This window comes from Pan troglodytes, chromosome 1, assembly GCF_028858775.2.
Source record: "Pan troglodytes isolate AG18354 chromosome 1, NHGRI_mPanTro3-v2.0_pri, whole genome shotgun sequence".
Taxonomy (NCBI): domain Eukaryota; kingdom Metazoa; phylum Chordata; class Mammalia; order Primates; family Hominidae; genus Pan; species Pan troglodytes.
In genome coordinates, this window is record NC_072398.2 from 130283217 (window position 1) to 130308711 (window position 25495).

The following is a 25495-nucleotide window of genomic DNA, read 5'->3' on the forward strand; positions in this document are numbered from 1 at the left end:
CTTGCGGCGGGGGCGGGATGAGAAAGGTGCTGGAGCTGTTGGAGGGACGCCAGGAGGTGGCAACTACCAGGGGGTGTGAGGGGCTGACCTGGGATGGAATCTTGCCACCCGGACTCAGGAAGAAAATCCTGAGGTGGCGACCTGCAGACTGGGCTGGGAGATGGAGAGCCCGCTCACGCCCACCCGACCGCCTACCACCAGTGTTCCCGGATGCATGGGCTCCAGCGCCTGCCCTTTCGCCATTTCCTCCCAACTGGCATTAAATCCTGGTGTGGTAGATATCAGTGATTAAGAGTCTAGGCAGCCACGTGTTCTATTGCCGCCAGTCCGCAGGAAACGCAAGTGATCGTTTTGCTGCGTTAACTCTATGGGCGCCCAAATCTTAGGAATCCATTCCACGCCACCCCGAAAACAGCGCTTGACCCTTCTGGACTGCCACGCAGGAGGCGATCAATGTTTTTCTTTCTTTATTTTTTTAAGAGACAAGGTCTCGCCCTGTCACCTAGGCTGGAGCACAATGAGGCTCACTACAGCCTGGAACTCCCGGACGCAAGTGATCCTCCTCAGCCTCCGGAGTAGCTGAGACCCCAGGCGTGCGCCACCATGCGTGGCATCAATCAATGTCTTTCAAAATAAAGGCTGTTAAACGTAGTATAGGAAAGAAGCTTTTTAATGGTAGGTTCTACCAGACGTGTTTGTTTGATTTTTAGGTTTGGTTAATGCATTGTTTCCCGTACAATCTCAACCCGCGGAAACCCCGAAACTCTAGAATTCGTGCAGGTCTCTTTCGCTTCCAGGTCATCCCCGGGGCAACGGCCGCCGCTCTAATTCTTGTCAGAACCTCCAGGCCAGTTTCAGCAACGTGCAGGCAGAAGCTGGCGCCTCGGTGGGATGCGAGGGCGTGTGGAGCGCGGGGAGGAGAGCCCCACAGGCCTTTCCTGGGCACCCGCGGTGGATGGGAAGGCTCCTTCCGGCGCCTTTCAGGGAAGTTGTTTGGCTGAGGGAAGGTGGTCCGTCACGTGAATGTTTAAAAGTTGTTACCTTGGAGAAGAAATGGAGGAAAGGATTGGCTTTCGGAGGTGGGCTGGAAACTACAAAACCGAGCTTCCTGGGAATGCCTTTTAGGCCGACAGGAAGTGGAGCGTCACCGAAAGGGAGGGGCGGCCACTCGGGGACTGTCCCTTGCTCCAGGCGCTCACTTTGCGGGCGGCACTTTTTCCAGGTTGTTAATCCAGCTAATGGAGAAGGATAGATGCACGCTACTTGGTTTAGAAAAAAAACAAAAATGAGCAAACGAGACGCCCCTTCCGTTTTATGATAACTAAGCTGCAGGGAAATAAATCGGCTGGCCCTACTGCAATCTACTGCACTCGAGGTAAGGAGACACAGCAAAATGCTCCAGTGTTAGTATTTTTCTTTTTGTAGTGAGGATATATGCATGTTTTGCTCTCGTTCTGAGAACTTTGTGTGCGTGTATGGAGTATTCGGTGGTTTTATTTTTGAAAATATGTACTTATTCTACAATTTTGAAAAATGTTAATTAAAACTGCTGTGTAAAAACAGCTAGGTTTCAGAAGTAAGTTCTGGGAAGAGTATTTTGTATTTGCCTTTGTTAGCGTATATTTCATTCTTTTAATTTAAATGTAGAAATATTTAAAATTAGTAGCATTTACTCTTTTTTTGGAAGGAAGTTTTTGTATTAGCAGTAGACCTTGAATTTTACTCTACTGCACTGCTGAGGAAAAATTAATTGGGTGCAAACTAGATAGTTTAAAGATAAATAATTCTATGGTAATTGGATTTTTCTCCAAAACGCCGTTATTCAATATGATTTAACTTGGGAGAAGGCGGGAGAAGTAATAGAAATAATTAAATTTCAGCAACTGATTTCCAGCATAATCCTAACTCATCAAGGTCAGCTGCATTTTGAACTTTTTTGTATTCTGCCTTTGAAAATAAGTCCTATATTTTATACTGTATTGCTACAAATCAGAAATCGCTTAAGTGGTTTATGGAGAAACCTACATTACCCCTTTTCAAATAGTTTTGAAATGGGCACGAGAAATTGAAGTTTAATTTCAGTTACATCAGTTTCCAGAGACTCCCAAATTCCCCCACTCCCCATCCCCAAAGATATATGATAGGTATTCCCATGAGGACCTTCTCCTTTCAAAAAGTGACGTGATGTCTTCACATCTTTCAGTCTTAAAGAGCATAATGACCAAATTTAAAACTAAAGGCATTTTATTTGCAATATAAAAGTGTAGGTGGACACTATTTAAATCAGGAAAAGTTCTATGAGTGAAAAACGTCAGGCTGTGCCTCACTTCTTTTGTCATTGTCAAATAATGTTTGTCCCATATATGTTAACCTATCTTTGTTGTCATATCAAATTTGTTTCTTTCATTCATTCAACAGTCATTTAATGAATGTCTTCTATGTGCCAGGCTCTGTGCTGGGTGCTGGGGATACAAAGCCAGATAAATAAAAAGTTCCTTCCCTGGAGGAATTTTATGGAAAGGAGTAGTTATGAAGAAAGCGGGGGGTTGTGACAGGCAAATCAGTCTCGTCTTTTAGAACTCTGTGATGTTTAAAATTTACACAAGGGATGCCCTTGGAGCAGTGTGGAGGGACAGCTGTCACTCAGTAAGTCTTTCTATAAATACTAAGCCATTCCTTTTGCCCTTTCAATATGTCGTATTGGAAAATCAAAAATGATTCTTCAACTCTGTTCAAATGGTGTCTTGCAAGTCACCAATCAGAATTCTTAATTCCTTTGTATGTTACAAGATTAAATAGGTTTATAAGATCATAAAATACATATACTATTGAACATTTTTAAACTAAAAAATGGATTTCTACCCTGAACTTTTAAATATGTTTTTATATCTCTCCTACCAACTAATTGCATTAGGTTAGCTATGCAGACTCTATGGGTGGAAAAACCCCAGCTGCTCAGACATGTGATTGAGGATTCTGAGAAATGAAAGCAGAGAGAATTAAGGGGCAGAAGCTCATTTCAGTCATGGTTTCAGCTCCTTTTGGGCAATGGTCAGCAAGGAATAGGAAAGATGCTATCTGTCATTCCTCAGTAATCAACCCTGGCATTTATCTGCAACCCTGTTTGACCCTTTTAGATGCTTCAAATTGAGTGCCCTGGGAACTGCTGGTTAAAAAAGGAGTTGTAAAGGTACATAAGAATACAAATTCATATAAATCTAGAAACTGGATACAAGTGCAAATTGCTGACATGTTCAAATGTTTTGCTCCATGGCATACATCCTCTGGTTTCAAATGTGTAACGTTAGATAGTTGGGATCGTGTGCATTTATTTTGCTTCTGGATCCTTGTATTAGGGTTCTCTGGAGGGACAGAACTAGGATAGTTCTAGTAGGATAGATGCGTATATGAAAATGAGTTTATTAAAAAGAACTGACTCAAACAATCACAATGTGAAGTCCTACAATAGGCCATCTGCAAGTTGAGGAGCAAGAAAGCCAGTAGTGGCTCAATCAGAGTCCCAAAACCTCAAAGGTAGGGAAGCCGACACTGCCGCCTTCAGTCTGTGGCCAAAGACCTGAGAGCCCCTGACAAACCACTGGTGTAAGTCTAAGAGTCTAACAGTCAAAGAACTTGGAGCCTGATGTTCGAGGGCAAGAAGCATCCGGTACAGGAGAAAGATGAAGCCCAAATACTCAGCAAGTCAGCTTCTCCCACCTTCTGCCTGCTTTTCGTAGCCATGCTGGCAGCCAATTGGATGGTGCCCACCCACATTGTGAGTGGGTCTTCCTGAGAGTGGGTCTTCCTGTCCTAGTCCACTGACTCAAATGTTAATCTCTGCTGGCAACACCCAGAAACACCCAAATACACCTAGAAACAATACTTTGCATCTTTTAATTCAATCAAGTTGACAATATTAACCTTCACAAGTCCATCCCTTGTCAACTTGAACCCATACACATTTCTTGAAATCATACCTAATCTCCAAATAAATGAAACTGCCTTTGCAAAAATTATAATTGAGGAAATTATGACAGTGAAAGATATCAGACCTAACCAACTCCGTCTTGCTTCTAACCTCTAAACTGTCCTTGTCCATTCCTGAATGTAAGCCAAACTAGCCTTGGGAAGGAATTTAGTTTATAGTTTAAATAATAGCCCTTCCCAAAAGCTAAACTGTTGTTGTAAAATGATTGAAAGGCCACCAGGCACCAAGTTAGGATGAGAGGGGCTGGAATTCTAAATATTACCAGCCATTATTCCAGAGGTCATAAGATTTGCAACTTTTCCAGTTACTCTTGAAGATAACATCACTATTGTGAAACTAAGATTGGCCTTTTGAGATGTCTTTTCAGGTTTTTGCATTTCTGATAACTGGATGGCCCCACCTGGACCTGCCAACCAGTTCTGTGGCCCCCACCCTGGAGCTGAGTCAGCATAAAAGGACAGTTTTGACTCCCTAAGATTTCATCCACAAGCCAACCAATCAGCACTCCCAACTCACTGGCCCCTTACCCAACAGATTATCCTTAAAAACTCTGATCCCTGAGTTTTCCAGGAGGCTGATTTGAGTAACACTAAAACTCTGGTCTCCCGCACAACCAGCTCTGCATAGATTACTCTTTCTCTTTTGCAATTCCCCTGTCTTGATAAATTCGTTCGGTCTAGGTAGCAGGCAAGGTGAACCCATTGCTTGCTTACATAAAAACAATAATACGGTCATAATTACGCCTAACAATACAGCTATCCTTTATACAACCAGAAGCATACTAATCCTTAACCTAAATGCCATTACATAAAGTTAACAACACTTAAATGCTGATATGATGTCAATAAATGTCACAGGATACAGGAAAAAGAGGGGAAATATAGATATATTCTTTATTCTTAGTACAAGTGTATACATGCATAAACATATTCTTAACAAAATAAGGAGGAAAACTCATGACAATTACAGTCCTAGTTTCTGCAACTGCTTATGTGGTCATAGCTGGTATTGATCACTACCTTCTTCTACTACCCATTCTGTATTCCCTTTGCTTTCAGCAAGCACCTCAGCAGGTCATAGTTTTTTACCTGGTGAAGTAAATTGGTACTGCAGAGAGTAGGGCATTGGTATAAAAATATCCAAAAATATGGAAGAGACTTTGGAACTGGGTAATGGGTAGAGGATGGAAAAGTTTGGAGAGCTCAGAAGACAGGAAGATGTAGGAAAGTTTGGAACTTCCTAGAGACTTGTTGAATGGTTTCGACCAAAATGCTGATAGTGATATGGACAATGAAGTCCAGGCTGATGTGGTCTCAGATGGAGATGAGGAACTTATTGGGAACTGCAGCAAAGGTCACTCTTGCTATACTTTAGCAAACAGGCTGGTGGCATTTTGCTCCTGCCCTAGAGATCTGTGGAACTTTGAACCTGAGAGAGATGATCTGAATTTGGAACTTGTGTTTAAAAGGGAAGCAGAGTATAAAAGTCAGGAAAATTTGCAGCCTGACTATATGGTAGAAAAGAAAAACCCATTTTCTGGGGTGGAATTCAAACCAGCTGCAGGAATTTGCATAAGTAACAAGGAGCCTAATGTTAATCACTAAGACAAAGGGGAAAATATCTCCAGGGCATGTCAGAGACCTTCACAGCAGCTTCTCCCATCACAGGCCCAGAGGTGTAGGAGGGAAAAATGGTTTCATGGGCTGGGCCCAGGACCCTACTCCTACTCTGTGCAGCCTTGGGACTTGGTGCCCTGCATCTCAGCCATGGCTAAAAGGGGCCAACATACAGCTCAGGACATTGTTTCAGAGGATGCAAGCCCCAAGCCTTGGCAGCTTATACATGGTGTTGAGCCTATGGGTACACAGAAGTCAAGAATTAAGGTTTAGGAACCTCTGTCTACATTTCAGAGGATGTATGGCAATGCCTGGATGTCCAGGCAGAAGTTTGCTGCAGGGGTGGAGCCCTCATGGAGAACCTCTGCTAGGGCAGTGTGGAAGGGAGAAGTGGGGTTGGAGTCCCCACACAAAGTCGCCACTGGAGCATTGCCTAGTGGAGCTGTAAGAACAGGGCCACCATCTTCCAGACCCCAGAATGGTAGATCCACAGACAGCTTGTACTGTGCGCCTGGAAAAGCCACAGACACTCAAACACCAGCCTATGAAAGCAGCCAGGAGGGGGACTGTACCCTGAAAAGCCACAGGAGTACAGCTTCCCAAGACTCTGAGAGCCCACCTCTTGCATCAACATGTTCTAGATGTGAGACACAGAGTCAAAGGAGATTATTTAAGAACCTTAAGATTTAATGACCGCCCCACTGGATTTCGGACTTGCATGGGGCCTGTGGCCCCTTTTTTTTGCCCTATTTCTCCCATTTGGAATGGGAGCATTTTTCCAATGCCTATATCCCCACTGTATCTTTGAAGGAACTAACTTGCTTTTGATTTTACAGGCTCCTAAGCAGAAGGGACTTGCCTTGCCTTGGAAGAGACTTTGGACTTGGGCTTTTGGGTTAATGCTGGAATGAGTTAAGACTTTGGGGGACTGTTGGGAAGGCATGATTGTGTTTTGAAATGAAATTTAGGAGGGGCCGGGGTAGAATGATATGGTTTGGCTGTGTCCCCACCCAAATCTCATTTTGAATTGTAATCCCCATAATCCCCACTTGTTGTGGGATGGACCCAGTGGGAGGTGATTAGATCATGGGGGCAGTTTCTCCCATGCTGTTCTTGTGATAGTGAGTGAGTTCTCACAAGATCTGACGGTTATAAAAGTGGCAGTTTTTCCTGTGCTTACTCACTCTCTCCTGCCCCCTTGTAAAGAAGGTGCCTGCTTCATCTTCCATGATGGTCATAAGAGGCCTCCCTAGCCATGTGGAACTATGAGTCAATTAAACCTCTTTCCTTTATAAATTACCTAGTCTGGGGTATTTCTTTATAGCAGTGTGAAAACAGACTAATACAACCCTCAATAGAAAGATGAAAACCAAAATATAGCACCAACCTCACTGGAAGTCATTAATCATCTACCTCATTGCCTAAATATAATTTTTAGAAGACAGAATAACAAATTTTAATTTCTAAAGTAACTCAAGGCTTATGGACAATGGCATTGAAAGCACCATTTTTTGTTTTGTTTTTAAATTTCCTGCTGACTGACAGAAACATCACAGAAAATTCTTTGATTTATCTTAATAGTGACAAGTGAGCCTGCTTCTATCAATTACTGAAGCTATAAGGAAATTTTTTAAAAATTAAACTTCAACACAATGAGGTAAGTACCAATATTTTTTGGCTTTTGTTTAACTGTTGTAAAATACGTATAACACAAAATTTATCACCTTAACGGGTTTTAAGTATATAGTTCAGTAGTGTTAACTGTTTTCACATTGTTGTGCGGCCGATCTCTGGAACTTTTTCATCTTGCAAAACTGAAACTTTATACCCACTGAACAACAACTGTCCATTTCTTCCTACTCCCAGCCCCTGGCAACTGCCATTCTTTCTGTTTCTATAAATTTGACTTTCCTAGGTACCTCATAATAAATGGAATCATACAGTATTTGTCTTTTTGTGACTGCTTATTTCAATTAACATAATGTCTTCAAGATTCATCTATGTTGTGGCATGTATCAGAATTCCCTAATTTGTAAAAACAGAATAATAATACTCTTTTGTACCTGTGTATCATATTTTCTAAATGTATTATCCATTCATCTGTCAATTGACCTTTAGGTTGCTTCTGCCTTTTGGCTCTTGCAAATAAGGCCACAATGAACATGGGTGAAGTACCAGTACTTTTGTCTGAGAAAAATTATCTCCTATAGAGTTGGTTTTATTTCCTTGGAAACACTAGTTCTTACTTAAGCCAAAATCTTAGAAAATACTGAGAGACCTCTCTTAGGTCCATTGAAATAGTATTCCAGGTTACAGAATGACGTCAGTATGTATAGAGTTGAATATTCTTGTAGACCAGAACAAAGCTGGATATAGAGACTATTCAGAAGACATAGAAAATACAATGTGGCGGGCGGGGCGCGGTGGCTCACGCCTGTAATTCCAACACTTTGGGAGGCCAAGGCGGGCGGATCACAAGGTCAGGAGATCGAGACCATCCTGGCTAATACGGTGAAACCCCGTCTCTACTAAAAATACAAAAAAATTTGCCGGGTGTGATGGCGGACGCCTGTAGTCCCAGCTACTCTGGAGGCTGAGGCAGGAGAATGACCCGGGGAGGCGGAGCTTGCAGTGAGCCGGATCGCGCCACTTATCTCCAGCCTGGGCGACAGAGTGAGACTCTGTCTCAAAAAAAAAAGAAAAAAAGAAAATACAATGTAGCTCAAGTGAGAGAGTCGAGAGTTTGATTTAGACTTGCCACTCTTTCTGTGGCTCAGGAAAAATCTTTTAATACTATATTCTCAATCTCAAATGTCTTCTCTGCAAAATGGGATGGATACACTTTATTTCCTTTCTTTCTAAAGATTTGAAACATTGTCAATTTGAGGTAATCTATAACATGAAGCAGGGAGAGCTCTGACAACTTTCATTAGTAATGCTCAGCTCTGTGAGGGCAGAAATTGGTTCTTCTTGCTCACTACCATCCCTTAGTACTTAGTGCTGGGCACGTGGTAAATACCTATAAATATTTGCTGGATATTTTGACCTTCCCCTAATAAAGTAAGAAAGCTCACATGAAGTGGGATTGCTTCCATCTTAGGTTCAATACTTAAAAATATTTTTAAGCCATAATTCATCTGTATGAAATCCATTTCTCTTACAGAAGTGATTTTGGAAAGTGAGTTAATGGCTGAAAACCAATATTGGATAAAAGAGAAAGGGTTCTATAGAACAGAACAGGGATCTGTTGCCTGACAAAACAGATTCAAATGAAAATCTCCGGTATCCTGGAATGGTAAATGTACAATATTTGCAGAGGTACTTGGTTTCTTTTTGACCCATTTCTAGAACTAATTTTGCATGGCACTGTACTGAGCTAAAAATGCTTTTCTATTTCTAGGCTTTCCTCTTAGGATGCGTTGACTCCTTGGATCCTATGAGTCATGGATATGTTCCTCTTAGGAATAAGGCCTCTCTCACTCCTGCCCTAATATATGTCCATGGAATTGGTCATCTCCAAACATCATCATCATTATCATTATCATCATCAATAGCTACAATTAATTCACTATTCCAAGAGATAGGTGCAAAGCTAGAAAGAACTTTTATCTAGCATAATTCAGACCTGCGCAGTTTGAAAGTAGAAAGGACCTCATTGTCTACCTCAGTAGCAGATAGCTGGATTGAAGGAAGCAAGTGGTGCTTGAAAACGACTTTATGCATAATATTTATGTTATTTTCCTGTAAATAAGTGATAACAAAGCAAACTCTAGTTAATTGATAATAGCTGCCTGAAGCATTGTTGAGAAGGAATAAGATCCTTTGTATAGGAAAGGGGAAGAGGAAAACTAGAAAATGCTAGAACTGATGAGCAGCTTTTGCAATGCATAAGAGCTTAGGATTGAGGAGGGAAATAGAAACACAGGTACTTAATGCCTGATATCCCATTTTCAGTGCTGCCCTTGTTCATTCTAGCCTGATTTACCTGTTAAGAAATGGCTCATTCAACCTGTCCGCCAGAAGGAAGACGTGATGTTTAATGTAATCAGCACAGAGATGCTTTCCTCACAGCTTGCAGTGCTAAATGACCTATTGCAGCAACATCATTCTACTTAAATGTGATACTGAAGTTTGTGTAGCTACTTCTCAATATTTTAGCAATTGTTTCAGAACTGTAGTCTAAAAAGGGCAGGACTAGGCCTTCTAAATAACAAGGTTTAAATTGGCTATCAATGATCATATATATGCATAGCCATTCTATTGTCAATAGAAAAGATGGATCACTTCCACCCTAATAACTAGTCCGTAACACAGTTGATCCAGATTGTAGTCATCTAAATGATCCATTCATATCACTGTAATTGGCCATAAACACAAGATCACAAGATGAATCTCTGACACTACATGGACTCTTTTATTATTATAAGTCTATTCCTATTCCTGCCTTTACTGCTATATTTATTATTAACACAAACTAATTTAAATTATTTTGTTTTAGATTTGTGAAAAAAGTAACAGGAATTAAGAAGAACCTCGTAAGAATAGAAGAGCTACTTAGGAAAAAGGGAGGGGAAATCATTTTGGAAGGAGAGCATAGAATTGGTAGAAAATGAGAAAAGCTGTATGGCATTTCTAAAACAACAATGAAAAGAATGACTTTCCTGAATGTGGGTAAAAACCTTACATCAAAAACTCTTCCCAGAATCTTGTATAGCACCTGGAAAAGACTTGTGAAGAAAAATGACCTTTCATGTACCATTTCTGGCATTTTGTATTTTGCAATGCAATAAATTCTAGTTTATGCTGCTTATAATTTTAATGGAAGAAGCTTACCATGGGCAATACTGAATTGAGTTGTGTAGTGTTCTGACTTAGTTTTCTCTTTCTGCCAATTGTCATGAAGTCTGTAGTTTTTGTCACTTTCTGAACCCAAACTAAATTTTCTTTTCTCAACCAAGTAAGAGGTTTTTTGTCTGTTTAAATCATGTATGCTGCGTGCCGGATTAAATAATATAGCTTCCGGTTATCATGACCTGCTAAACTTCCTTGGGGAAATTCACAAGGATGATATTATCCATCAAATGATGCTTTCCCTCCAAGGCAAATCAGCTCATTCACCAAGAGCTTTCATAGAAACAGGGATGTTCAAATATATTTTAATGTCCGGGAGGTGAGGGGCGCTTCTGCCCGGCCGCCCCTACTGGGAAGTGAGGAGCTCCTCTGCCCGGCCACCACCCCATCTGGGAGGTGTACTCAACAGCTCATTGAGAACGGGCCATGAAGACAATGGCGGTTTTGTGGAATAGAAAGGGGGGAAAGGTGGGGAAAAGACTGAGAAATCGGATGGTTGCTGTGTCTGTGTAGAAAGAGGTAGACATGGGAGACTTTTCATTTTGTTCTGTACTAAGAAAAATTCTTCTGCCTTGGGATCCTGTTGATCTGTGACCTTACCCCCAACCCTGTGCTCTCTGAAACATGTGCTGTATCCACTCAGGGTTGAATGGATTAAGGGCGGTGCAAGATGTGCTTTGTTAAACAGATGCTTGAAGGCAGCATGTTCGTTAAGAGTCATCACCACTCCTTAATCTCAAGTACCCAGGGACACAAACACTGCGGAAGGCCGCAGGGTCCTCTGCCTAGGAAAACCAGAGAACTTTGTTCACTTGTTTATCTGCTGACCTTCCCTCCACTATTGTCCTGTGACCCTGCCAAATCCCCCTCTGCGAGAAACACCCAAGAATGATCAATAAAAAAAACAAAAAACAAAAAACAAATATATTTTAATGCAGAATATCTTTGAAAAGATGTGAAAAAAAATCAGAGATCTGAGACATCTTTTGTTTATCAAGTGGCTTGGCCACAGAACTGCATGTAGAAAGGGGGCTTGTGTGGTCTGTGTTTGAGGTCACATTTCATGACATGCTCTTCTAGTCACCAGATGGGTGATGACCCAGCTCTTCTATGTAGGGAACAGTTGCTTTGGTACTGTCTAGTCTTAATTGGGCCTTAATTTGCATTTAATCTGCGTTTATTCTGTTAATGTTTCAGGCATTCATTGACATTTAGGACAATTTAGACATAAATTCCCTCATTTAATTCAACTATAGTGATGTGAGCACTGAGTCAAAAAATGGGCCAGACACTGTTCTGGATTATAAAGAAGGACAGAAACTTCCCTCAAGATACGTTAAGACTGAAAAAAACAGCAAAAGAACAGTCGATAGTTGAAATACCTGAAAACAAGGACTAGAAACACAGTAATCAGAGTTCACTGGAATACTCAGGGTGGAGAGTGGTGAGGGAAACATTTATAGGAGATGTGATATTTGAAAGAGATTTGAGGGGCAGGGAGTAAGAGTTTGTCAGATAGAAGGGTTTTGGAAGTAGAGAAAATAGCATGTACCAATACATGGAGTCGTGGATCGGCTCACTGTATGTAGGTACCATTGAGGGGAAATGTCTTTTTGGAATTTGGCACCACATGCGCCTTTGCCTTAGTTTAAACAGTGTTGGTTATCTGCATGCCATAAACCTGGTCAGAAACTGGTCATTGGTTTCAGAGCCGTCTCTTCCAATTTTCTTTTTGCATCTTCTTACGTGCATCAGCTCAGGTTCTGCATTGGCCTCTGTATTCAACCTTGGAATGATTTTATCTCTTGGCAGCTGAGGCCCCTTTTCTGAGCATCTATATTCTATATTCATCAGTTTATAGGCAAGTAAATATTCTAGAAGATGAGCCAGAGGAGAAACAATCTGGACAGTATGAGGCAAATCTCGTAGTGAAATGGCAGAATAGTTACCGTTCTGCTGCCATCTGTGGCAGCAAAATAAAAATGACAGCTTCTCATTGTACAACACCACGTTGCTCATTGCTTTTCTACCTTATGAGTCAGAGAACATAATCTTTGTTCATGCTGTGCACTGGCATGTTTGTTTTCAGCTTCTCTCTGGATAATTATTGCTTTCCAGTCTGAAGGAACTAGCCTTGAGGAAAGAATCCTTCAACGGTGTTTCTTCTAGGGAACTTTGATAGATTATGTAGTAAGTAACTCTATAGCAGATCTTTGGAAATTCAAATTGCCTGGTCCATTTAAAGACATCCATGACAGAATTTGTACTGTTATTTAATATACTATATATTATTTACTTTCTTATTCTATGTCCACATTTAAGAAAATTACTTGTAATTTCAAATAATGCTCTTTGAAAAGCTACTTCGGTTCTCAGATATTTAAATATTACTGACATAATGACCCAGCAATTCTACTCTTAGGTAAGCACCTAAGAGGACTGAAACCATAGATTCACATAAAAACTTGTACATGAATGTTCATAGCAGCATTATTCATAATGGCCAATATGTGGAAACAATTCAAATGTCCATTAACTGATGAATGAAGAAAATGTGGTCTATCCATAGAATGGAATGTTACTTGGCAACAAAAAAAATGAGGTACTGATATATACCTCATGATATATACAGCATGGATGAACCTCAGAAACATTATGCTAAGTGAAAAAAGCCAGATACAATGGTCATATATTGTATGATTCCATTCATATGAAATATCCAGAATAGGCAAATCCACTGAGACAGAAAATAAATTAGTGGTTTCCTGGAGCTGGGATGGAGGTCAGGGGTTAAGGGAAGTGAAAACAGGGATTGGCTGCTAATGGGTCTGGGGTTTCTTTCTGAGGTGTTGAAAATGTTTTAAAATTAAATTGTGATGGTTGCAAAACTCTGTGATTATATTAAAAGCTACTGAACTGTATACTTTAAATGGGTAAATTTTATGGTGTGTGATCTCTCCTTAAAGATACTAAAAAACTCCAACATAACAAGTATAATTTTTTATATTATCTTGCAGGTTAGTGACAGTCTTCCTTATTAATTTTTTGACACATCCTTGCAGAATTTACCCTAGCATAGTGGAAAGAGTTGTGGACTGTGCCATCAGAAGGTTTAGAGTCTTCTCTTGGTTCTGCTGCTGATTAGCCACATGCAGCTGCATGACCTTAGGCAAGCTCCTTATCCCCGGACCTTGAGTTGTTTATCTGTGAAACAAGGAAACTGGCTAAGGAGGACCCTGAAGTCTCTTTCAGCTCTCTGAGTTTCTGTGTTTGTGCAATAAGTCATATAATTATGTAATTATTGGGGCAGTATTTTTTAGTTGGTTTGTTGTGTTTTTTGTTTTTTGTTTTTTTATGAGATAAGAGTCTCACTCTGTTCCCCAGGCAGGAGTGCAGTGATGCAATCACAGCTCACTGCAGCAGCCTCAACGTCTTGGCTCCAGCTATCCTCCTGCCTCAGCCTCCTAAGTAGCTGGGACTATAGGCATGCACCACTACAGATGGCTGATTTTTTAATTTATTTGTAGGAATGGGGTCTCATGACATTGCCCAGGCTGGTCTCAAGTTCTGGGGCTCAGGCAGAATCCTGCTTTTGCCCCCGTAAGTGCTGGGATTACAGATTTGAGCCATCATGCTTGGCCTACCGGGGCAGTTTTAGAGACAGGGCTTTGCCTTTTATTGTTTGAGTATAACTAATGGCAGTAGGATTTTCAGAAGCCACCTCTCTAGTAGTCCTCATCATGATGTTTAAGTGTGTTTTATTAGGCAACCTATATGTAGATCAGGGTTTCTCAACCTTGGCATTATTGCCGTGTTAGGTCAGATAATTCTTTGCCATGGGGGGCTGTCCTATGCATCGCAGGATATTTAGCAGCATCCCTAACATCTACCCACTAGATAGCAATAGTATCTCCCCTCTAGTGGTGACAATCAGAGATATCTCCAGACTTTGCCAACTGTCCCTTGGAAGACAAAATCATCTCTAGTTGAAAACCCTTTGTGTCCCCAACAGTGGTCCCCAAGCTTTCTGGCACTAGGGACCTGTTTTGTGGAAGACAATTTTTCCATGGATGGGTGGTGGGGGATGGTTTTGGGATAAAACTGTTCCACCTCAGATCATCAAGCATTAAATTCTCATAAGGAGCATGCAGCCTAGATCCCTCACATGCACAGTTCACAATAGGGTTTGCACGCTTGTGAGAATCTAATGCTGCAGCTGATCTGACAGGAGGTGGAGCTCAGGTGGTAATGCTTGCTTACCCATTGCTCACCTCCTGCTGTGCAGCCCAGTTCCTAACAGGCTGCAGACCAGTACTGATGTGTAGCCTGGGGATTGGGGACCTCTGGTGTAGAAGACGCTAAGTAACAATGTATCAAAATAACTAAAAGGATGTGTTCTCTACCTATAAAGAACTAATGAATTAATGTGCAGAAAATATCATTGGGGGAAATCTTGGATTTTTTTAGTTCATGAGGAGAAGAGGAAGGATTTTTGTTTTGTTGGCATTTACTGTATTTATCAAAGTTATATTTACTGCAGTCATGGGGATGGGTGAAGGACAGAAGGGGAATAGACTAAGAGCTGTCAGATCCTTTTTGGAATGAGGCAGGGTGTCAGCAAATATATAAAGACATAACTTAAAAAATGAAAAACCAAAACCTAAAGGGAAAGTTTAGGAATTGAGGGCAAGAGAACTGAGGTGCTTATGTTTACTTCTTAGTTCTTCCCAAGTACGACATAGGTCATCCAGATGTGTTTTTTCTCATATCTCTCATTCAAAGCTCAAAGCTGCAAATTAGATGATAGGTTCTTTCTCTAAAAGAAGAACAGAAGAACACCAAAAACTGTGAAATCCTTCTAGCCACAAAGTCATCATTATTCTCCAAATTGTACTGAAGCTGTTTCTAATGGGCCTACAATGGAGTTCTAGACCTCAGCTATTGTCAAAGTACAGTGTGCCACTTGCACTACAGTCTATAAAGTCCTTGCTCTTCGTACTTTACTATGCAAACTAAAATTTACATAATTTTATTGGGTTGCATTATTTAATAAATACCACATGAAATATTTACACTATGTTTCTAAAGACATAAATTATTCATATCTCCTGAAACCTTTCTGATACAGGTAAAATTGGGGGATTAGGAGCTATCTGAAAGGAAATGTCTGTGATGGATACAGGAGATAAACTCCTACTTAAAAGAATACATGAGAAGGAAGCAGTCACTCATGAGTGTCTTCAACAGTGTATATTTATAGTAAGCTATAGTAATTAATCTTATTACTTTTTCTAGATTAAAACTGCTAGATAGCAAGTTATTAGTGTCTAGAGATCAGAAACACTTCTATGTAAGTTTTAGAATGTGCTATTCCTACTCAGCTGCAGAAAATGAATATAAAGATCTTAATCATGGTATACTATAATGCAGTTAGTCGAAGTGATTCTTTATTCTCAGTACTTATAACCGGTCATTTTTATGTAGAACTGAAAATATGTGTTATGGGACCTACTTTTCGTTCAATATTAAAAGGATTTTCAAGGACTTTGAACCAAGATTGTTAATTCATAATGATTTGTCTTTGACCACATTAACATTACATGTTGTTTTAGTAAGAGGGTAGATAAAATGAAAACATGGTACACTAAAGCTTTAAGTTATTATCCTTGTAAAATAATCATGGAAAAGCTGAGGTTACCTTGAAAATAATTTATTTTATTTATACCTTAAGAGTGAGGCCGTGATAGAAGCAGAAACACAAAATTGCTCTTTTTAATAGAACAAGCTGCAGAGAAAGTCCAGGAGAGATACCCTTGAAATCACTCTCAAAAGCTTACTCTAAAGGTGACATTACTTTTCAAATCTGGACTGTTGAAAAGTGAGAGCTGCTGAATGACAATGATCTTCTCCTTGTCTTTGTGAACAAACTCTTCCTTTGCTTGCACATGCCTGAGCATACTGTCCTGTCATGGAGAGTATGCCCTTGTCCTTCTTTGCAATTCTCTAAACTTAAACTTCAAAAGAAAATGTTAAAGATGTGGTATATATGATCTCTCTATGTCCTTGAACTATAGAGAGGAAACTTTCTACCATTACAAAACGCACACCACAACATGAAACAAGCTTACAGGAATATGATGGTTACTAACCCAACCACTGCCAAGTCTCCTCAGTGAAAAACAAAATGTTGAGTAGATATCATTAGGAAAGTAAAATGAGATTTAGTTTGGAACAGAATATTCCAAAACTATTCTATTCTATTCCAAACTAAATTTAGACTACAGTCTTAGGATTGCCTATGGAATGATGGCCTAGCTTCAATTGCCCGACTTTAGCCACAAGACATGAAATCAAGAGCTTAAATATTACTATGTAAGTATGCATACAGTTCACTTTTCCAAGAAGAGGGGGAGTACCAAAAATAAAATGTACAGAGGCAGTGTTATACCAAGAAGAAGAGTGACAGTAGCTCTTTGCAGTTAGTATACTTCAGCTGTGGTTAGCAGTGAAAAGTCTTATCCAGCTGTATTACATCTGTCAGTATTAAGCAATAGATGAGAGTAACTGTTTATCATATAGCCAAGAAGAGAAATTGTACCAGAAGTGGGGATGAGAAGGGATAGACTATGGGTTAATTAAGGTCACCAAGAATAACATCTCATCTATTCTTTCTCAGAGATCTATTTTTTTCCTAAAGGTGTTTTAAATATGTTGTTTAGAAACTCCTGATTGGTTTTTGTTTCCAGTCTTTCTTTTCATAAGTAAATTTCTTTGAATAGTTCATTTTCCTCACTTCTGGCTTTGCACTTGAATAGAGTAGTAAAATAGATCCATGATGTGCTGAAATGGCTATGAAGACTCAGTTGCCAAAGTACAAAACAAGGACCATACCTAAAATGCTTCTGGTGGCCTGTGGAAGAGTAAGTAGCCTGGAATCAGAAGCAGAAATAGCAGAAGATTGAAAAACAGAAATAATTGAACGCCAACAGTACTACAGCAGGAGTCAGCAAGCATGGAAATGAAATATTATTGGAATCCAGGGAATAAGAGTTTTAGGCATCTATAAAACTGTCTGAGATTTAACCTTTTCTCATATAAGCAAGGGATTTGATTACACAAAATTTTTTGACAGTGGATGGCTAGACTGTACTTATCAATTTGTTCACTACTGTTCTATGGCTATCTCTGGAAGACCTTTTAGGTACAATAAGGAAGATGGGAGAGTACATAGCTGATAATAATACCTTGTGATTTGTACTGTGAGAGATCGAGTTGTGGAAGCTCTAGGGCTGTGCCTCAGTTCAACCTGGATGTAAAGCCAGGCAATACACCCCCAAGCCCATGAACAACCTAGGCTCTGGGGGCAGATTTTCCTGTTGGAAATCCTAGCACTATTACTGAAATTACTTGGTAATCTTGGGAAGGGCATGTAATCTCTGTAAGCATCTAAACTATTAAATGGGAATAATAATAATAAATAATAAATTAGATCCAAGAACACTCCAATGGCTTCTCATCTGGCGTATAGTAAAATCCAGACTCTTTAATGAGGGTCAGAGGTCCCACATAATCTGGCCCTTGCTTATTCTGATTTATTCTCTTTATAAACAGATTCTCTTCATACCCACTACCCCAGATTATCTTTTGAATTTGTTTATTGTGTTATCTCTTTCTCCCTATCATCTCCTCTGCTACTAACAGCAGACACCTTTTCTATCTCATTAATTGCTGTATCCACAGAACCTGGAACAGTGGTGGCACAAAGTAAGTGCTCAGTAACTATCTGTTGAATGAGTAAGTACATACTGTGGTATATGAAGCACATAGTACAGGGCTGGTAAGTAATACACCTACCATAATTGTTTGCTGCCTCATGTATTATGGCTCTGTATGATTTTGTTTGGGAAAAAGTCTGCTACTGCAGAAGTGTAGATTTGAAATTAATATATTACTAAGGGAAATAAAATCCCAGTTGAAAAATAATCTCAGTTCTGGAGATATAGTGATAAAATGATGGCAAATTTTTAAATGCTTAATTTTTCCAATTTTGTATGTATAACATCTTTTGTCTGCAACTGCGTAACAAGCAGGGCAAGAAGGAAGGGAATATTAAACTGGTTTTTTAAAATCTCTTAGGCCAAATTACCTTATTGAGGAGGAAGGGAGAACTGAATTTGAATCAACTAAAATAAGATTGATATCTTTCCTCATTGGAAAAAAACATGAAAACACAGGGACTCGTAAGAATGCTAACATTTGTATGTTGTTTCCATTTCTACTCTAGGTGTTGCCACATCTGCAAACTTCCTGGGAGAGTAATGGGGATTCGAGTGCTTCGATTATCTTTGGTGGTCATCCTCGTATTATTACTGGTAGCTGGTGCTTTGACTGCCTTACTTCCCAGTGTTAAAGAAGACAAGATGCTCATGTTGCGTAGGGAAATAAAATCCCAGGGCAAGTCCACCATGGACTCCTTTACTCTCATAATGCAGACGTACAACAGAACAGATCTCTTATTGAAACTTTTAAATCATTATCAGGCTGTACCAAATCTGCACAAAGTGATTGTGGTATGGAACAATATTGGAGAGAAGGCACCAGATGAATTATGGAATTCTCTAGGGCCCCACCCTATCCCTGTGATCTTCAAACAACAGACAGCAAACAGGATGAGAAATCGACTCCAGGTCTTTCCTGAACTGGAAACCATTGGTGAGTTGCAGTGTAGTTCTTAGCCTGGAAAGGCTGCCGCTATCCAGAGCTGGGACAGACGTGAATTTCTGGCCTTCTGCTTAACTGTCTGAAGAAAAATGAAGGAAGTTAGTCCTAAGAAAGCACTTTGGAAAGCTTGAGGGACAATTTCCAAGATGTCAAGAAGTGGTTTCCTGGCAAAGAGGTTAATATTGTAATAAAGGATATGCTATAATTACATATTATTGCATTACAGTTGACAGTAAGATGCCATTTAGCTTATGCTTAATATATTTTTTTGCCACTCCTCTTTTCCTCCCATTCCTGACAGTTTCATGAGGTTGCAATTTGCTTAAAAGAATCTTGGCTTTATTCATTTATAGGCCCAATAGTTTCTAGGATGATGGATAATAACTGCTTGATTATTTTCCCTTCAGGCAGTTATACAATCAGTTATGATACCAAAAAAATTATTTTCTACTGGACAAATCTCCCCAAGAATACATTGCTTATTTATTATTGGGTCAGAAAATACTTCATTTGAATGACCTATATAGACACTATTGTATTTTACTACTTTTGTTTTCATTTCCAAACTATTCAACTTAAATTTTTGTCCTTTCATTTTAGCAGTGTTGATGGTAGATGATGACACACTCATCAGCACCCCAGACCTTGTTTTTGCTTTCTCAGTTTGGCAGGTAATGTTGCTGTCTCTTTTATGAAACCGTCTTTATAAGATCTTGACTAGTACTTAACCAGGGCAACATGGTTAATATAGAAGTTACCTAAAATATTTTAGATAATATTTATCTAAAAGGTGGATGAATTTGTTATAGACTAATCAAGATTTTCTGAGCTTAGTTCAGCCATCCTGAAAGTTATAGTATCTTTTATCTAGATTTAACTTATATTTTGGTGTATTGGGGAAAAGAGCTAGAACTGCCTTCCAGAGAACAATGGGGAAAAGATGTGGTCCAGCAAAAACTAGAATGAGGAGGTGTTTTGCCTAGACCACAGACATGTGTCTCAAATGATAAGCGTATTTCTATGTTAATAATGTGTATAACTTTTTGTAAAAGGAAGTATTTATTACCTCCACAAAATTTAATCCTGGTTCTGAGAGCATTGTTTAGAAATTTTGCAGTAATAATTTTACATGTACCATTGTGGTAGGAGGGTTTTGTTTTATTTTGTTTTGTTTTTTCTTAAATCATAGCTTGAATAAGCAGGCATAAATTGGTCAGTATCCTATAAAAGCAGCTCTCTCCTATTGAATATGTGTTAGTAATAGCTAACTTTTACAAGTTGCACTGCCATTACCTGAAACCGGAACTGCACGGAAGTACTTGGAAGCCGTGTCAAATAATTAAACGCTGTGCTACCCAGTAAATGATCGAATTTATGCCATGGTAACTTTTAAAATTAGCTTCTTGGGATATAACAGCATTCGATATTAATAGTAAGTGATCACAATACTCAGCAGATATCAGCATTTTTAAAACTTCAGTTTTTAATTTCATGCCTAGTGTGCTGATCAATGAAATTTTTCCATATCAACAATTTTTTTTTCCAGCCCTTGGAATGAAATGAAATAAATGAAAGCTTCTTGGACAAAAAGTTCTAATGTGATAATTCAACTGTGAGATTTCTATTGATGCTTAAAAATCCATTTGCCCAAAATGTAAAAATGGAGGCAGAATATGGGGACTGTGGTTAATTGGAACCATCTGAGTAAACTATAAGTTAAAGATATATAGATACGATTTCAGGTTTTATTTATAAAAATATCAAAAACAATTTCAGTCCATTGACCAATTTAAATTCAGTCCAACCCAAACCCTGCATAGCATAATGATCTGAGGTTTGTGTATAAGCAAGCAAGATTCGAGTAGACATTTATCTGTGTCTTTGTATTTGCCCATTACCTCCACTTTTAGTGTTTTCCCTTTTCCCTCTCTAGCCAACTGTGAAATTTCTTTCATTCTCCTAGATTGTGTAAATAGCGCATCTTCTCTGAAGGCTCCCAGCCTTTATCCCCCATCCCCTGACCTTCCCCTTTGCCTCCCAGCAACACAGTTGTCATTCTACCCTCAATGTGCCCATCGGATTTACCCAGCTGCACTTAAAACAACTTTCTCACAGTATTGTACTTCCTTGTTTGCATATCCATATCATATCCCTCTGCCCTCTCTAGACTATAAGTGCTTTGAAATAGCATTTAACTCAGCCTCGTGTGTGGGGGTGTGTGTGTGTGTGTGTCCCTAGTTCTGCATCTGTTCAATAAATGAATGAAACTCAAATTATTTATGAGTGAATGAAACTTTCAACCCTATAAATTCTTACCTCTTTCCCATGCTTCAGTGTTTTTCTTTTGTTTGCTGATTGTTGTTTTATTTTTAGTCACGCTCATCTACCATCTATCCTTTCATCAGATTCTGATGCATCTCTCTCACATATATATAATATAAACATTTATTTTATATAGATAAGTATAAACATTTATTTATATTATCTCATTTTTTAAAAAAAGAAACACCCAAGCTGAAATGGGATAAATATAACATTGTTTAAAATCAACAGTAATTTTTATGAACATCGAAATCAACATGAAAAAGAGATAATCACACATGTAGGTCCATAATTTTATATACTCCTAAGAGATTAGAACAAATTTTCAAAACAATCCCATTATCTCTTATTTCCTACAATAAATAGCATTCAGGCAGTCAACTTTTCTCACAGCAGATTTTGAAGGATTGGACTCTTTGGTGACTGGAATTTGTTAATGTCAGATAATGTTTGAATTAGGAGAACATTTGTAAGGGTAGAATATTTGTTTTCAGAGATGTTTGGGTTGTGATGCAATTTGACCTGTAAACATATCAGAACACACATTTATGAAGTTACCTGGAGCTAGATAAAACTGAAATGTAGAAACCAGGAATAAGGAAGAGTTGACAAATCAGTTTCATTCTCTCTGTAATAAATCATTGCCTTTTTCACTATGTCTTCTCTAAAAATATGTGACATTTAATTGTTCTTTTTCCCTCTTTTCAGCAATTTCCTGATCAAATTGTAGGATTTGTTCCTAGAAAGCACGTCTCTACTTCATCAGGTATCTACAGTTATGGAAGTTTTGAAATGCAAGCACCAGGGTCTGGAAATGGTGACCAGTACTCTATGGTGCTGATTGGAGCCTCATTCTTCAATAGCAAATATCTTGAATTATTTCAGAGGCAACCTGCAGCTGTCCATGCTTTGATAGATGATACTCAAAACTGTGATGATATTGCCATGAATTTTATCATTGCCAAGCATATTGGCAAGACTTCAGGGATATTTGTGAAGCCTGTAAACATGGACAATTTGGAAAAAGAAACCAACAGTGGCTATTCTGGAATGTGGCATCGAGCTGAGCACGCTCTGCAGAGGTCTTATTGTATAAATAAGCTTGTTAATATCTATGATAGCATGCCCTTAAAATACTCCAACATTATGATTTCCCAGTTTGGTTTTCCATATGCCAACTACAAAAGAAAAATATAAAAATAAAACAAACAAAAACAAACCTGAAAACTGCTTGGCATTTGAGTAGCTTCTCCATGCTATGTATTTTTTTAAGCAACATCATGAATTTTATCTACTCCAGAAGTCTCTACAATAGAAAAAAAAGTGCAGTGCTTCTAGGATATAAAATTCACATTACTTTTGAAAGCCAAGAAGTTGGTCTCATCCAGTTAGGTCTTCTTATGAAGAGTTTTCATCCAGGGATATAACTCCTTGGTCAGTGATTTTACTGTTTACATCCTGAGACTGTTCTACAGTTCTTTGACTCCTGGCATTTGCCTTAAGGACCTATAGCAAGCTGTTTCTAGGATCAGAAACTCAAGAGAGGCATTTCTCTGCTTTTTCACTAAAGGTCAATTGTTTTAATTTGAAACCTGAAATGCCTCTTTAGCAAAAACCTGTGGTATGGGGTAAAGCCATGTAAGAAGAGAATAGTCTCAGTCACATATGAAGAGGAAAATTTGCAGCTGCCAGTGCTTTCCTTGTGGCCAACCAGCTCTTCCAGGACGAACTCAGTCCAGCATGGTTTTGATGTAACCATCCATGCTTTTATTTTTGTTAAGTCTTTTGTGACTGGGACAGTTAATTTTAGTAGCTGAAGAACATCTAGTTGTTCGCTTGATTTTTGTGAACATTTACTGCATGGATCACAAAACAATATACCCTGTATTTCTTATACACCACTTATATGCAGCAAGGAGTAAATGTGTTACTAGATTCGGGTAGTGCATTTTGTCACTGAATCTGACCTTGAGAATGTACATTAATTCTTATATTTTGCATAATGTATGTGTTGTTTAAGAAATGTATAAAAAACCTGAAAAAAATGAGTAAGAACTGGCAGAAGTTAAAACCCTTTGTATCAAAAGATCTTTATTGGTAGAGCACTGGTTATCTTCTGGATACTAAAAAGTTGTATTACAAAGCCAAACACTTGCATTCACAACTTTGAAAAAAAGAAGATCCAAGGTACTATTCATAATGATGAAATTTCAACTACATACAAGGAGGAGAAAATAAGAACCCAGTCATAACAGAGGAATTCTATAGGAGTCTGCATCAATTCATTGTTAAGGTTGCCTACTCTCTGTTATGTGAATTAGCGTCTGTGTTTCACCCATTGTCTGTGTTTAGTCCTTGTTCACCACTAGGGCAAGGAATTCTTAACTAGGCCTCTGTTTACCACCTTCTCTTTCTCCTCCTTTCCCTCTTATTCCTCCTTCTCCTCTTCCTTCTTATATAATGCTAGTATAGTCTCAAAATTGCAAAGCTGTGAGAATATTAAAATAATCATGGCTAATGTTCCAATAATGAGGTCTTCGTGCATTTAGTTCCACATATGATGGTTTTTTTTTTTACATTAAAGAGTATATGTGTCAATGCAGTCAGATTGTAAAAAACAAAAACAAAGAAACTAAGAATCTTACTAAAAATCGATAATGTCAGTTATCTGTTTGGTCCAATATTGGTAGTACTTCTTTGCCTCTTATGATTCCTCTAGCAGATAAATAAAAGAAACTTTTGCCATCCATGTGTTCTGTGTTAACTTAAGCAGACTCATGTTTTTGTGATTGGTGTTCTTACACATTTCTAGATATGATACTCTAATATGTTGCTGAGAATAAGGTAGAGACATTAGCCACATTACCCATGAAAAAATATTCCCAAATTTTATTTCCCATCTTGTGTCTTTAAACTTGTCTTAAGCATCACATAAGTTAATCATATCATGTTTTCAGATATTATAGAGCAAATAATATGAAACCAAAATGCAGTTCAGTCTACATTACAAAGACTCTTGCATTGTAGGTAGACTCCTATTAAAGCTGTCTTTCCCTGAACGCCTCTTATTCTTGCCTCAAATGATCTGGAGAAGAGATGCTCAGGCTTGAAACTTTGTAAGAGAAGCAATGCAGCGTAGCGGGTCAATTGTGCACACTTTGCCATTAGAATACTTGGGCTCAAATCCTTGCTAGACCTCATTTTCTCTTTACTCAGTTTCCTTATCTGCAAAATAAGGATAATAACTGCCTGGAGTTTGTTTTAAGGAATAAAAGAGATAACTTGCATAAATATAGCACAGTGCCTTGCCCATTTTAGATGTTCAATAAATGAAAGCTGTTGGGATGACAGTGTTATTGATAATAAGGATAGAATTAATCCTTCCACTCACCACCTAGGTGTTAGGAAGCCCCTGCATCCACCAGGTGAGACATTCAGGAAATTATTTACATTTAACTATGGGCAAGGAACCATGGCAGTTTCATCTCCTATTCATTATTTATTTCAAATACTGTTTTTCCTTTCTTTTTTTTTTTGAGACAGAGTCTCGCTCTGTCAAATACTATTTTTCTTATGATTAAAGCAGTATATATTCATTCTGGCAATTTTGGCATATTCAGAAAAGTATAAAGAAGTAATTAAAAGCCCACTACCCCAATTAACAATGGCATTTTTGTATGTGTTCCTGCAGACTTTTCTAGGCATATATTTTACTAGCATGATTTATCTGGTATTTTATTATATGAATAAACCATAATTTATGCACTCAATCATACTACCATTTTATTTTATACTTTTTTACCATTATAAAAACATTTGGATAAGTATCTTTGCCTTGAAAAGATATCTTTGAGCATATCTATAATTATTTCTTTAAAATCAAGTCCAACAAAGTTCAATACCTGGGTCTATCTAGTAGTGTGTGTGCTTTTAGGGTTTTGCTACATACTGCTAAATGCTTCCAGAGGTGTTGACATGGCTAGCCTATTCATACCAC

General features: G+C 38.7%; 1 protein-coding gene across 11 annotated transcripts; it reads left to right on the forward strand.

The window, feature by feature from the left end:
* Positions 1–3: 3 nt before the first annotated feature.
* On the forward strand, positions 4–24243 carry EXTL2 (exostosin like glycosyltransferase 2). 11 transcript variants are annotated; one of them, XM_063798980.1, is made up of 7 exons: positions 23–675; positions 781–1079; positions 1223–1375; positions 7186–7261; positions 18740–19167; positions 19777–19847; positions 22207–24243. In XM_063798980.1, exons 4-7 carry the CDS (start codon positions 7257–7259, stop codon positions 22693–22695), a joined length of 993 nt encoding a protein of 330 aa, XP_063655050.1. In that variant the 5' UTR covers positions 23–675; positions 781–1079; positions 1223–1375; positions 7186–7256; the 3' UTR covers positions 22696–24243. The 11 variants fall into 11 exon arrangements, with proteins under 11 accessions (XP_063655071.1, XP_063655058.1, XP_063655050.1 ...); XM_063799001.1 differs by lacking the exon at positions 781–1079 and having other exon boundaries at positions 4–675; positions 7150–7261; XM_063798988.1 differs by lacking the exon at positions 781–1079 and having other exon boundaries at positions 9–675.
* The last annotated feature ends 1252 nt before the right edge of the window (positions 24244–25495 follow it).

Excerpts from the sequence above, each read along its gene's own strand:
- EXTL2 (XM_063798972.1), top strand. The coding sequence starts at position 8,897 with ATGGTAAATGTACAATATTTGCAGAG. Across the intron at positions 8,923-18,739 it reads AATGTACAATATTTGCAGAG|GTGTTGCCACATCTGCAAAC; the intron begins GTACTTGGTTTC and ends TTTCTACTCTAG. Across the intron at positions 19,848-22,206 it reads TTGCTTTCTCAGTTTGGCAG|CAATTTCCTGATCAAATTGT; the intron begins GTAATGTTGCTG and ends CCCTCTTTTCAG.